The sequence below is a fragment of the Zonotrichia albicollis genome, chromosome 3 (assembly GCF_047830755.1).
Source record: "Zonotrichia albicollis isolate bZonAlb1 chromosome 3, bZonAlb1.hap1, whole genome shotgun sequence".
Classification (NCBI taxonomy): Eukaryota; Metazoa; Chordata; class Aves; order Passeriformes; family Passerellidae; genus Zonotrichia; species Zonotrichia albicollis.
Window position 1 is genome coordinate 31,640,734 of NC_133821.1, and position 12,124 is coordinate 31,652,857.

The following is a 12,124-nucleotide window of genomic DNA, read 5'->3' on the forward strand; positions in this document are numbered from 1 at the left end:
CTGAGCTGTAGAGGTAAGTCTCAGTTAATTTGCAGATGAGTGCAATTTGGAAAGTAAATTCTGCTCGTCTCACTCTTGTACAGGTCATCACAGAATGGCTGCTCCTTGAGGAAGACAAGAAAGATTTTGTTCCTAGGAAGGAAAAAAAAGAAGTCTAATAATACAGAAAATAACCCCAGAGTTAGGGATCATATTTGTTAGGGTAAAAAAACTTAGTATTTCAATGAATTTTACATCTGTTTTAAAGCTCTAGTGTGATGAGACATCCTTTGGTTTTCTCTGATTCTGTTCCAACAGAATGAAATCACTTCCTGTAGGTAGAAACCCAAATTCTTAGTGGAATATTTCCTGGTCCCAGTAGAACTGATATTATTTTGTATAACTGTTTCAGCTCATGCTATTAAGAACTTTCTTGTGATTTCTGGATCACAGATTAATTCCAGAATCCTCCAAGTCACTAACTGAAATATTGTGAAACTGCACATCATTGTATGTGAAAAGGGTATTGAGATCTTGTTCATGCTGCTGGTACTTCACAGTCCGATTATTGTAACACATTTCATTTCAATCTTCCCTTCTGTCTTGAGAGTTGCCAGCAAATGGTCCAGAACTTCAGTCAGACTTCTTTTCTATTAGAGTTGTCACCAGAATGGCTCCTGAATTCTTTATAGGCTCTGGTGATGTGATCTAGAATAAAGGCCTGCTTTTGACCTTCAGGCATTGGCATGGCCTTGCTCAAACTTACTTTTTGACCTTTGTGTCTCCTGACGTTCTGTGTCCTCTCCTTGGATCACCAGCCAGGCTGCCTTTCCCAGGCTGGGCTTGTCACCTTTAAAGTAATGGTTGCAAGTGTATTGATGCAGTAATGACTTTACAGCCCAGCAAGCTCCACTTCATTAAATTGGTTGTAATTTGAACTCTGAAACAAGATAGCATCTTCTGTAATTATATTTAAATAAATTAAGGTTAGAACTGAGGTATTTAGTTAGTGATAGATTGCCTTTATTTATTCTTATACCTTGTCCCAGGACATTGTATGCATAATTAAAAAAATAAGGCCTATACTCTCATATAGTATGGTTATGATATATAAGCACATTGACATGAAATTTAATGGTGCAATTAGCAACAGTATTTTCTGTGTTATTCATAAAAGCTGTTGCAGTATTTTACACTGCTTCCTAGTAATTAGTATATTAGTAATCCAGGTGATGGGGAGAGAAGTATTATGTAATGGTAACTGCTTCATTTCAGAAACACCAGGGCTTTATGTATATTCAGCCTTAGTTCTGCATTCCTTTTCCTTTGCAGTTTAAAAATATGCTCATTTTGCAGCAACACAGGCTCTTCCTCACTTTGGAAATGGGAAGGAAATAAAATGGAAGCTGTATAACCTGTGTTTACTGGCCTAATTTCAGTCTCTTTTAAAAATCATCTTGAGTCTAGCATAATTCTACTGAAAATGTGGTAGTACAAAACTTGGAAAAGATCAATTTAGGCACTAGTATTGGAGTGCACAGAGTGTATCTCTTCCAAAAGAGAGACAGATTTTTTTTTCTAAGTTCTTATGTGAAGTGTAAGAGATATTCTTTTGTAATATTTGAGAGCTAATCATTGGATAATGGGTGTTGCATGTTTAATGCAACAGTGTAGCTGTCATGTTTTTCTTTTCTTTTTCTTTATTTTCTTCTTTCTACACATTCGCCTCTTCTTGAACAGAAATAAAAGGTTCAAGGCTTGTCAGCATCAGTTTATAGATAGCTGTTTAAAAATAATGAGGTATTGGGTATTGTAAGGCTCAGGGCTGTCTTGCCAGACTCATTTATTTCCATTCACCTTTTGTCAGAATTGCAGACAGAAGACATTCAATTAAAACTTGTCACCTGTTGCGTGTGACCTAATTTGTATTTGTGACTGTCACAGATTAGGATACATATGGAGCCATTTAAAAATGTAAAGGAACAATAGAATTCTTAAACATTTTATGTCACATTTTCTTCATGTGAACATCTTTGTTTATGGACCATTCTTCAAGGGAGATCACTTGGGCTGAGAAATAATAGAATTTATTTACAAAAAGTCTCATTTACATGGGAAAACGAAGGGGGTTTTTATTAACGTTCTTTTGTGGTTTAATGCATAAATGGCAGTGCACAAAATTTCAGCATGTAGATGATTAGTTCATGCAAAGTTAATGTTCCTTTCAAGAGAGGTTGAGTACTGAGCTGTGTAAGTAATGCATTTATCAGTTCTTTCGTCAAATTGAAAAAAACAAACCACTGGGCTTTAGCCTAAGAGATGTGTTTATCAGTTCCTTTGCAAAAATCCAGGCTATCTCATCCCCTCCTCCCAGGACAAAAATGAAATTTCCAAAATACTGGTTACATTTGGTTGCCTTGAAACTTTGTTTAGTATTACGCATTAGCAAAATCTGAAATACTAGTTTGAAGCATTTGTTTTGCAAAAGCAGTATTATTCTCTTTTGTTTTTTCAACCTGAAACAATTTACTAAATATTTTAATTAGCCTGATTATTTGGCATTTTTTAATAATAAACTGTTTTTTACAAATTGTTGCAGAGGAACAGATAAATTAAACAACTAGTCACAGATTAAGTTAGATATTAAAGTAATAAACACTGTTTTGTTTTTCAGTCAATTATATGGGTCAGTTAATGAATTAATTGTTTTACAGGCACATCTTGAGAACAGCCAGTTTCATCCCACATTAACAAATACTTTTTGGTGCTCGTTGAATGCAAAGTAGGAGGATGAGTTTTAGACTTCCTATGCTACTCTAAATAATGTGTTTAATTGTGGAGATGGCTATAGGAAGACAACACTGAAGCCTTCCCCTGGTAATTGTTAATTCAGCCATAGATCAGGAAAACTTTAATGTGAGTCATAGCTTCTATCTTCTTTGATGAATTAAGGCTCTGTTTTCAAAATTCTGTCTGCCTAGTAGACACATATTTTACATCTCTAGCTGAATTTTTACCTGCATAAGGTGTTATCCAAATACTTGGTAAACTGATTGCAGAAGCTCTTTGGCATCTTTGTAATTCAGCACATAAAATAAGTATGCAGATCCAGAAAAAATGATAGCTGATATTATCTAATTTCTTCAGCTGTGTTACTTTTCTGCTTGTTTCTACTGTATTGAGAGAGGTCTTTCATGGTTTAAAGTATTTTTTCCACTGCAAATCTCTCAGACTGCAGGGTTAATGCTCTAGACTCTAACCTCAAATTATAGAGGTTGCTGAAGTGCCTAAAGAGTATCTAGATGAGTGTGCATTCTTAAATCTCAATACATTCTGTCTCTGTTCATGGTGGAAAAATCAACTAGTTTTTCTGGCTTATGTAAATAAAAGCAAAATGGAGTTTATAATATTCACTGAAGTTTATTCAGCAATCTTAGAAATAATCACAGTAAGTTCAAGTGAACTGGAGCATTCTATTAAGACATTGTCCCAAAGGAGAAGCACACTGGAACCTGCCATTAAAATTATATTTGTACTTTTCCAGTTTTGTTGTTAATCTGGGGCTTTTTACCTCTACTACCAGTGTTCCTCTAGAGCTTGGCAAGATGCAGTTATGTGGGTATTCATTTTTACCTGTCTCACTGTTGAAGACAATGCTGGGAATCTTGCAGACATCTGTAGAAAATGGATTGTTAGCCAGTTACATATGTCAAAAAATGAGATAGGAATATTTTTCATACATATCAAATGCTGTGTTAGAGGTGGAGCTTGCCAGGGTGGCGTTGATGTAGAACATACCAGATTGCCATGAGACTGTTATGTAGGGGAAACAGGAAGGGAGCAGAATGTGAAATTCCTGAGGGAAGTAAAAATTGCACATTTCAGTCTGATTTCAAACCTGTTGTTTACTAATGAAGTATTTTTTTTTTTCCTCAAAGAAAAACCTCTGCAATTAAAGGGTGTGAACAATTTCTTACAGGCAAATCTGGTGTTGGTAGGGCTTGATTTGAAGGATTGGGCTAATGCCTTCCAATATAACTTGTGGGTATAGAGCTCTGTGGAAAGGACAAGAATGTTTGTGGGTCCGGTGAACAAATAAACACTGGCAGCTTGTAGCCAAGGTGAGGAGGAGAGGATGGAGAAGAAAAATAGAGATGGATGATAAAGGAGTAAATAGGGATGGATGATAAAAGGAGTAAATAATATGCTTTTAATATGGCTTGGATCTGTATGGAAAATGAGATTACATGGTTAAATAGTATTTTCATAGTGAGGACCTGAATTGCAAAGTCAATAATATACTGAGGTATGGGCAGTCCTGTTGGTTATGTGGCATCATCACAGTGGGTGTCTGTCCTGCATGAGGTCTTCAAGGCAGTATGAGGAAAGAACCACAGAACAGGAATAATAATTTACATTTATTGGCAAGGTAGAAACAGATGAGGAAATACAAAGAAAATAAGTTCAGATTTACCTGTGTTGTTTAGATTTAATAACCTGGTGTGTAGCTCATGTGGCACATCCGCTCTGGCCTTCAGTTGTTTCTGTGCGAGGCTGTGTGGACACATTTAGTGTAGAGTAAGTGCCCAATGTGATTTTGTTGTGTGTTGTGTAGCATTTGATAGAAATCTTGCAAAGATTATGTAAGGAACCAGGAGGCAGAGGTTTTTGTAGAAGCTTATATAGTGACTGTATAATAGCATTTATTCCCTGAAGAATAGGTGGAGAATTTCTTATGTTGTATCAGTACATGTTGGTTTAAAAAGCAGCTATTGCACTGAGTTACACAGTTTCCATCTCTCCCTGTATTACAGCTCTACAGCCCAACCCTCATCTTCTGAGATTTGTAAGTCATGTCTAAATCTCTCATCACCCATCACTCCTGAACAAATGAGTTCGTGAGATCTGCTTGTCCTGAGATGTAAAGTTAATGTGTTGCACTTTAACATTGAAAGTAACTGCTCTCTTAACTGGTGGCAAGCCTGTTCTTCCTATTTCTACCCTGTGGTCATCCCTATTTTTCCCTTTAGGGCGCTTGGTGTTGTTTCTCTGTTGAAGGCTTTTCAAATGAGCATTAGGAAATGTGAAGAATCACATTGTCTTATCTGTGGTGGAGCTGTGTTCAGTGACATGAATGTTTTGACCCTGTTATAATACATATAGTGCAGTTCATTGAGAGATATTACATGATTTTTTTATGGGTGGAGTGGGTATCTTTCTTTTCACTTCATGGTTGAGGACTGATTGGGTGAGTGAACTGAGATGCTGAAGATTTTGTGAAGCCACAATGCACAGCAGAGCTGAAGCAGAGGTCAACCTAATTTCTCCAGATGTCACCATATCCTCCTTAATAATCTGAATACAGACTGTGTGGAATTCAAACAGTTACGTCTGTGACTGATGTAAAGCTCCTCCTGCCCCAAATGAGGATCTTTGTGGACAAAATTACTTTTATTTCTTCCCTTTGCTATTCTAACAAAGGAGGCATCAGTTGCTACTCTCTTGAGAACTACTGTCTTGATAAATGAAACTTTATGTAATAAATTCTCTCATACAAGTTATAGGAGTTACAGAGGAACATCCATGGATATACTTTGGAACCTCTGGATTTCAGTTTGCTACCTGCTAAACTCCACAGTTTTTATGGAATATCAGATGGGTATAGCTTGTTAAGCAGTGTCTTGCACTGTGTTTACTCCTATAAAGACCCTTGGAAAGTAAAATACCACATAGGGTGTGTTAGAGTATCAGAAGTCAAATCCTAAGTATCTACTTCCTCATAGATACAGAAAAATATAGATATAGGATATCTTACAGATAAAGGAAATATTAGGAGCCAAAATGATGATAAACTCTATCAATTTTAATGGATGGATTATAAAGCTCTAATTTATTGGTGTTACATTATCAAAACTATTTTCACATTAAAATTTGAATTATAGACTTAGGTTATTTTAAATTGTGCAATACAATTGCCCTCCAGTTATCTAGAAGTTAGGGTTTTGTAAAATAAAGCTTTATTTATAGATAAAGTAATGTACATTAGGTGAGGGCATGGATCTAAGTAAAATTTTGCTATAGTGACATTTTTCTGTATTTCCTTCCATTGGGTATGTGAATGGCTTGAGTGTATCTCATCTAATGCAAAGGAGGTAAAAAAAAAATGTTCATCTTGGTAGATTTATATTATTTTAATTTAAGCTTCAGTTCCATTACTTTTTGATTAAACATACTTATGTCTGATGCTATCCATCTTTTATCACTATGAAATCTGTTCCCAAGCAGAAAGAAGGATGGCATCTGAATTATGCAGAAATCATTTTCTATCTATTTTTCTTCAAATGCTGGGCAGCCTTTTTCATAATCCCACCAATATTGCGTGTGGCTTGTTCTAATCCTCTGCCTATTTCTGAATATTCAACTATCAAACCTTGGTCTTCTGCTGTTTGTTTTTATGGCAGTGTATTGTCCTGGATGTCATTTGCTTCAGCTGTAGCTCAAACTCCCAATTCAAGTGTGAAGAACACTGAATTGTCATTAGTTCTGAAAGGTTTAAGCTATCAGTTTTTATAGTGGTGGTCTTGTAGTTTGTGCATTTCTAAGTATAACTTTAAAAATAAAAACGGAAATAACTGTACTCTGTTGATTGAATTAGCAAAAATTTTATCAAACAGCGTAGATCACAAATCAGTCACAAGTTACATAGTTAACTACCATAAATAAGATTTCATTCATAGTTATGCACTGACCTCTTGGGGTATGTGGTTCATTTGTGTTACTGTTCAAATCTTGTGATCCCCATGAATGGAACTGGAGACACACAATGAGAAATGTTCTTCTTGGGTATGATGGACTGACATCCACAGTCTTCTGCAGTAAACCAGGTGAAATTTCACTGTGAAGTAGGGGTGATCATTACCTGCTTTCCTGATGAGCAAGAGCTATTGACCACTGTTGGATACAACTCAATGAATTATAGTTGCAGGTGATGGTTGTGTCCTCAAAGCAAGCATCTCCATTCTGTTTAAGTAACCCAGGAAATACAGGCAAAAAAAAAAAAAAAAAAAAGCAATACCGCCCTAACAATAGTTGGCCTTGGATTTCTGGCTAGTTGGCAAAACAGTTTTCCTTTACAAAACCCAGTCAATCCATTTTGGTTTCTGAGAAGGAAAGAGGACTGACAGATGTTTCCTGGTTACTAGTCTGGGCTACCTGTGCGGGTTCAGAGGCAGCACTTAAACTTTGTGCTGTGTTCTTCTTGCTGTGCACATAAACTGTAACTTCTTTGGTGGTGGCTTCCCTTGCTGTCCAGAAGCCAGTTCTTGTGGTATTTTGTGTCTAAGGGAGAGACCAGAGGGAAGGGACATAGAAGAGTGGGGCACAATAATAGCAATAGAAAGTAGATGCAGAGGGAGGAGAGCTAAAATAGACAATGAAAAGTGAGAATGTGAGTGCACTTTATTGCATCACTCACAGGGGCCTTTGGTACTTAATGTGTCCTTCCATTCTTGTGTTGTTAAATCCATGTCATCAGGGATAGGTATTGCACTTGGTATTATTTGTCCTGTTGTCCTGCATGTGTGCCAAGTTCTTCCACTTCCCTGTTATGTTACTGCTTGGTTTTAGCCACATTCCTCTGGGCTGTCTGGAAATCTGCCTCGGTGACTCAGAAAGAAATAAAAATATTTCCTTGTTTTGTAAGACCTACTGTCTTTGCACCCTTTCACCTTGTTTCATTTTGCCTATGAGAGCAGCTATAGCTTGTTTCAGGACGGTAAATTTCTATATATCCATACAAACCAGGCAGCAGAATGCTGTATTGAAGGAATGAACAGTATGGAGGTAGAACACAAATGTTAATTCATCATTGATGCCATCTGAATGCACAACTGTACAATTTCTTTCAAATCCTCATGAACAATTTCAGTCTTTAAGCCACATATATATTCTTATTTTTCTAGGGACACTTACTTTGTATCCTCTGGCCATGTTAATCCATCTTAATTTGGTTTTGACTATCTAGACTGTATGCAGGACTCATTGTTTCTAAAGTTCAAATTCTCTGTACTTCTCTGCTCATAATGTTATGCTTCTATATCCATGGTGTTTATTACAGCCTTGAAATTCTGCTTCTGGCAAAGATGACTTAAGATTAGGCTCTTTCAAATGGAAACTAAACTTGCTAGCTGTTTTTAATAATATGTAAAAATGAATGAATGGTTTTAAATGAACAGGAAATTATGTTGTATACTTAGTCTTGCATGTGTGGAACTCTAAACTGCTTGCAAATACTTGTAATGCTGATTTCCCATGCTTTCTAAAATTAATCTTTTGAAATAAACATTCTTTTAATATAAATATTGGAAGGCAGGAAATAGAAGATTGCTACCTGAAAGGCATGCTCATAATGTATTTAATTACATGTTTGCTTGTGTTTCCAAACGTAGGTGTGCGCCTAGACCGAGTACGTGGGGGTCGCCAGAAGTACAAGCGCAGAATAGATGCAGAGAACAGCCCATACCTGAACCCTCAGCTAGTTCAGCCAGCAAAAAAGCCATGTGAGTACACCACATGCACAGCACTTCTCTCTCAGTGCAGGCTATTGACTCCTAGCCCTGTTTGCTAAGCTCCTTCCGGGTTGAACACGGGTTTGGTCAGAAAATATTACCATGATGACTATATCGATTTGGCTGCTAACAGGTTTTGTTTTAAATATGCTCATCTTTCTCAAGTGGAGTTGAACAAAGAGTGTTTTTACAGGTGGAAGTGTATAAAAGCATGGTTTATGCAGTGCAAATTTTACATTTACAGGTTATCTTTATTTTCAGTGGTACATAAAATGGTTCATACTGTGATCATTAGCTCATTGAAGCTTCTACTTTCAGATTTCACAAGAAAGTGATTTTTGTAGTTTTCACTAACTAAATGAGTTTGACTGCTCAACCTCCCAATGAAAATACATTAAGAGCCTCATTAATTTATACCTATAGATTAATACACTACCTAGCATTAGATTAAAACAGCAATATGCCACACTAATAACAAAGCAGAAAGTGGTAGGTTGGGCTTTAGTACCCTCATGGACTTTTTTTTCTTTGTTTTTTTATGTTTTAATAATGTCCTTGATTGTATCTCTCCAGGCTGAAATTAAGAGAGAAAGAGATGATCATCTCACTGCTAAAATACAAGTTCCATCCTCTTTGTGATTAACTAAAAATAGTTAGGGGTTTTGCTTTGCAGCTTATATAAACTCAAGCAGTGACTGTACTAATTCCATGAAGTAAATTTAATAGCATTATAGCTGTAGTGCAAGAGGCTGGTATATTACCCTGCAGAGACACACAGGCTCTGTATCAGGTGTTGTAAACTCTTCCAAATTCAAATGGGAATACACACATCCCGTTGCTCCTGCTGAGGAGGTTAATTTGCTCCTAACATGGATAAATAAGCCAGTGAAATAAGGAGGGCAAATTCCTTATTGTCTCCCATTTGCCTCTGCCTTTAAGCCTCTGACAACACACATGTCAGGTTTTAGCCCCTCGAAAATACCTGGCTGGATGGAAAATGGAATCTGTTTCTGATGGTGTTCCCCAGTAGGGGACAGTGCTGTGTACAATACGTTTGAGCATATGGGGATCTGGAGAGCAAATAAACAGTCTTTGAACTGTAAGTGAAAGGGCATTTTAGCTGTGTCAAAGAAAAAACAGCCAGTTTTACATAAAATTAAGGCTTAAGTGAACATATGGCATAGTTTCCTTTTGCCTTTCCAAAAAACATTATGCTGATTATATTCCTTCAATTGTCCAATCTGGCATCTTCTACTCAGCCTCCATAAGCTGTCCCACTGTTCTGTAAATACAATCTAGGGCTGCACTAAGCAGATTTTGCACATTATAATAAAAACTTTCTGATAATACAATAAAATTTAATAAACTCTAATGCTTAATTTCATTAGAGGTTTAGTTTTCCTGGGTGCACAGATTGTCAGTTTTTCATTTACTTGATATTGTCATTGAGTAGAAATGTTAATAGCCTAACATACCAAAAAAAGCCAAGACCAAACAGACAAAAAACACCCAATCCAACCCAAAAGCCCCAAGCCCTCAAGATATGAGCAGAGGTTAATGCAGTTGTACTGGAATACAAGAATCTCTGTGTAAACCCAAGATTATTGCAGTGTGGTGCATTACATTACCTATAAGGCGATAACTGCACCGATTTCTGTAAGCTCCGTTGTCTGAGATAAACTAACCTCCTCATAAATCATTACTCATTATCTGAGTGCCTCCCTCCGTTTTTCTTAGCTTGTCCAAGTACAAACAATTTTGTCATAAACATTTTTAAAACTTAATTTTCAAATGCTGGCAGATAAGTGTCCAGACTTGAAACAGTTGAATCGGTTTTGTGTGGAAGTAGCCTGGGAGATTTTCTGGACCCTGACTGATAGTTTGTGTGTAACAAAGGCACAGGAATGAAAATTGGGTTCTATTGATTCTAATTAGGGAAACATTAAATAAGATTTACCTTGAAACAGTGCTCATGGCTATTCAATTTCCTGAGTGATGGAGTTTTCTGAGTACATTCAGAATTTTTCTATGTTCTGTGCTAACGCATGTGCCAATACATGTAGCTTTTTTCCCCTGTAAGGAAAGAGCAGGTGTTTGGAGGATCTTTTCTACACCTACTTCTGATCTCTGTTGTATTTTCCAGCTTCACCATAGAATTTAATGGCCTGGCCGTAGATTTCATTGAATGCAGAAATAAAAAGGATTTGAGATTTTGCAAATCCTGAGTCAAAACAGTCAATATTCCTAAATCATCTATGGAATGTCATTGGTGAGATGCCTCATATGCAAATGAAAGTTATTCTTTGGCCATTTCTTCTGTTGCAGGGGAAAAAAATCCCAGAACTTGGGGATGAGAGTGCTTCTTCATTCATTTCTCATGGTTTAAAAAACCAAAAAGTAGAAGTCCTCAGCTGCATATGTTTGGATGTTAAGAAACTCTTTATTAATTTATCCTATTTTCCTAACCCATTAAAAATACTGGAATTTGGAAAGAAGTAATGCTGTCTTTTCTCACTTACATGTTTTCCATGTGAAGTTGAACAGGTTATAAAGAGACTGTTTAAAAATTAAAAAAATCCTGCAGAGGCTGTTTGCCAATATAAGTTTAAACTACCATCTGTCATTTGTAAATAAGAATAGAATTCCTCATTAATCAGTTTAATAATCAGTCAACTGTTGAGATCAAAAATTGCATCAGTTGGCATAGTTCCTACAGTTCATATAAAGCATGAATATGTTCCCTTGTAATAAAACAAGCTTGATGTGATGGTTTCCCGTTGGCTCTTGCACTTATTATATGAAGGACTAACATATATCACAACTTCTGACACACAAATTTGGAATAAGGCAAAAATTGTAGAGACAGTAGATCAGAGTCAAGGAGTCTGTGTCACTAAAGAGCAGTAAAGTATCAGAAATCTGAATCAAGTGAGCATTTTGTGGAAAAATGTCATGGACTAATAGAGATCCTTTCTGACACTGATGCCTTAGGTTTTAGCTTTTATATTTTTCAGATTCTGTACTGGTTTAGTGTGTAGTTCTGAGCTTCACATTAAGGGATAGTGAGCTCTCTTCACAGGGTAGGAAGACAAAACAATTCCTTTTCTAGCTTGGGACCAAAGACAACTGATCTAAATTTCAGGCCCAAGGGCATAAACAGCGTGGCCTGAAGAGAGGAAAACAAGGATGGGACTTCATAACCTAAAGCTCTAATTGGACAATTAACTCCAGTATGCTAATGGACCAGAACTTATACAAGTGTGAGACCTCAGGACAGGTCAACCATTTTGGGTCCATATTGGGTGTAGCCCTGGCTGGGCTCTTGTGCTGCTCAAGATGTATTCATTGAGGCCTTTTAATAAATGCCTGCTTTGTTCTTTAACTCTGCCTAGCCTGTGTTCTAGGTCAGCTTTGACAACACTGCTGGGCAAGTCACATCCCAGTCAGCTTCCATTGCAGGAGAACAGTGTGGTCTGTCCTGTGATGTACATGCAGATGGGGAAAATTTTACTGAATTATACTGATTCTGGCACCATTCTCTGCACTCAGAAAATACTTGGTGTCTTCTCACAGTGGAA

General features: G+C 36.8%; 1 protein-coding gene across 27 annotated transcripts in view; it reads left to right on the top strand.

Moving 5' to 3' along the window:
* ESRRG (estrogen related receptor gamma) overlaps nt 1-12,124 on the top strand; it is a 372,262-nt gene that overhangs the window by 311,277 nt on the left and 48,861 nt on the right. For all 27 annotated transcript variants that reach the window (XM_074537074.1, XM_074537062.1, XM_074537057.1 and 24 more), the window contains one exon: nt 8,427-8,537. In XM_074537074.1, coding sequence (XP_074393175.1) covers nt 8,427-8,537 — 111 coding nt within the window. The remainder of the gene's footprint in view (nt 1-8,426; nt 8,538-12,124) is intronic.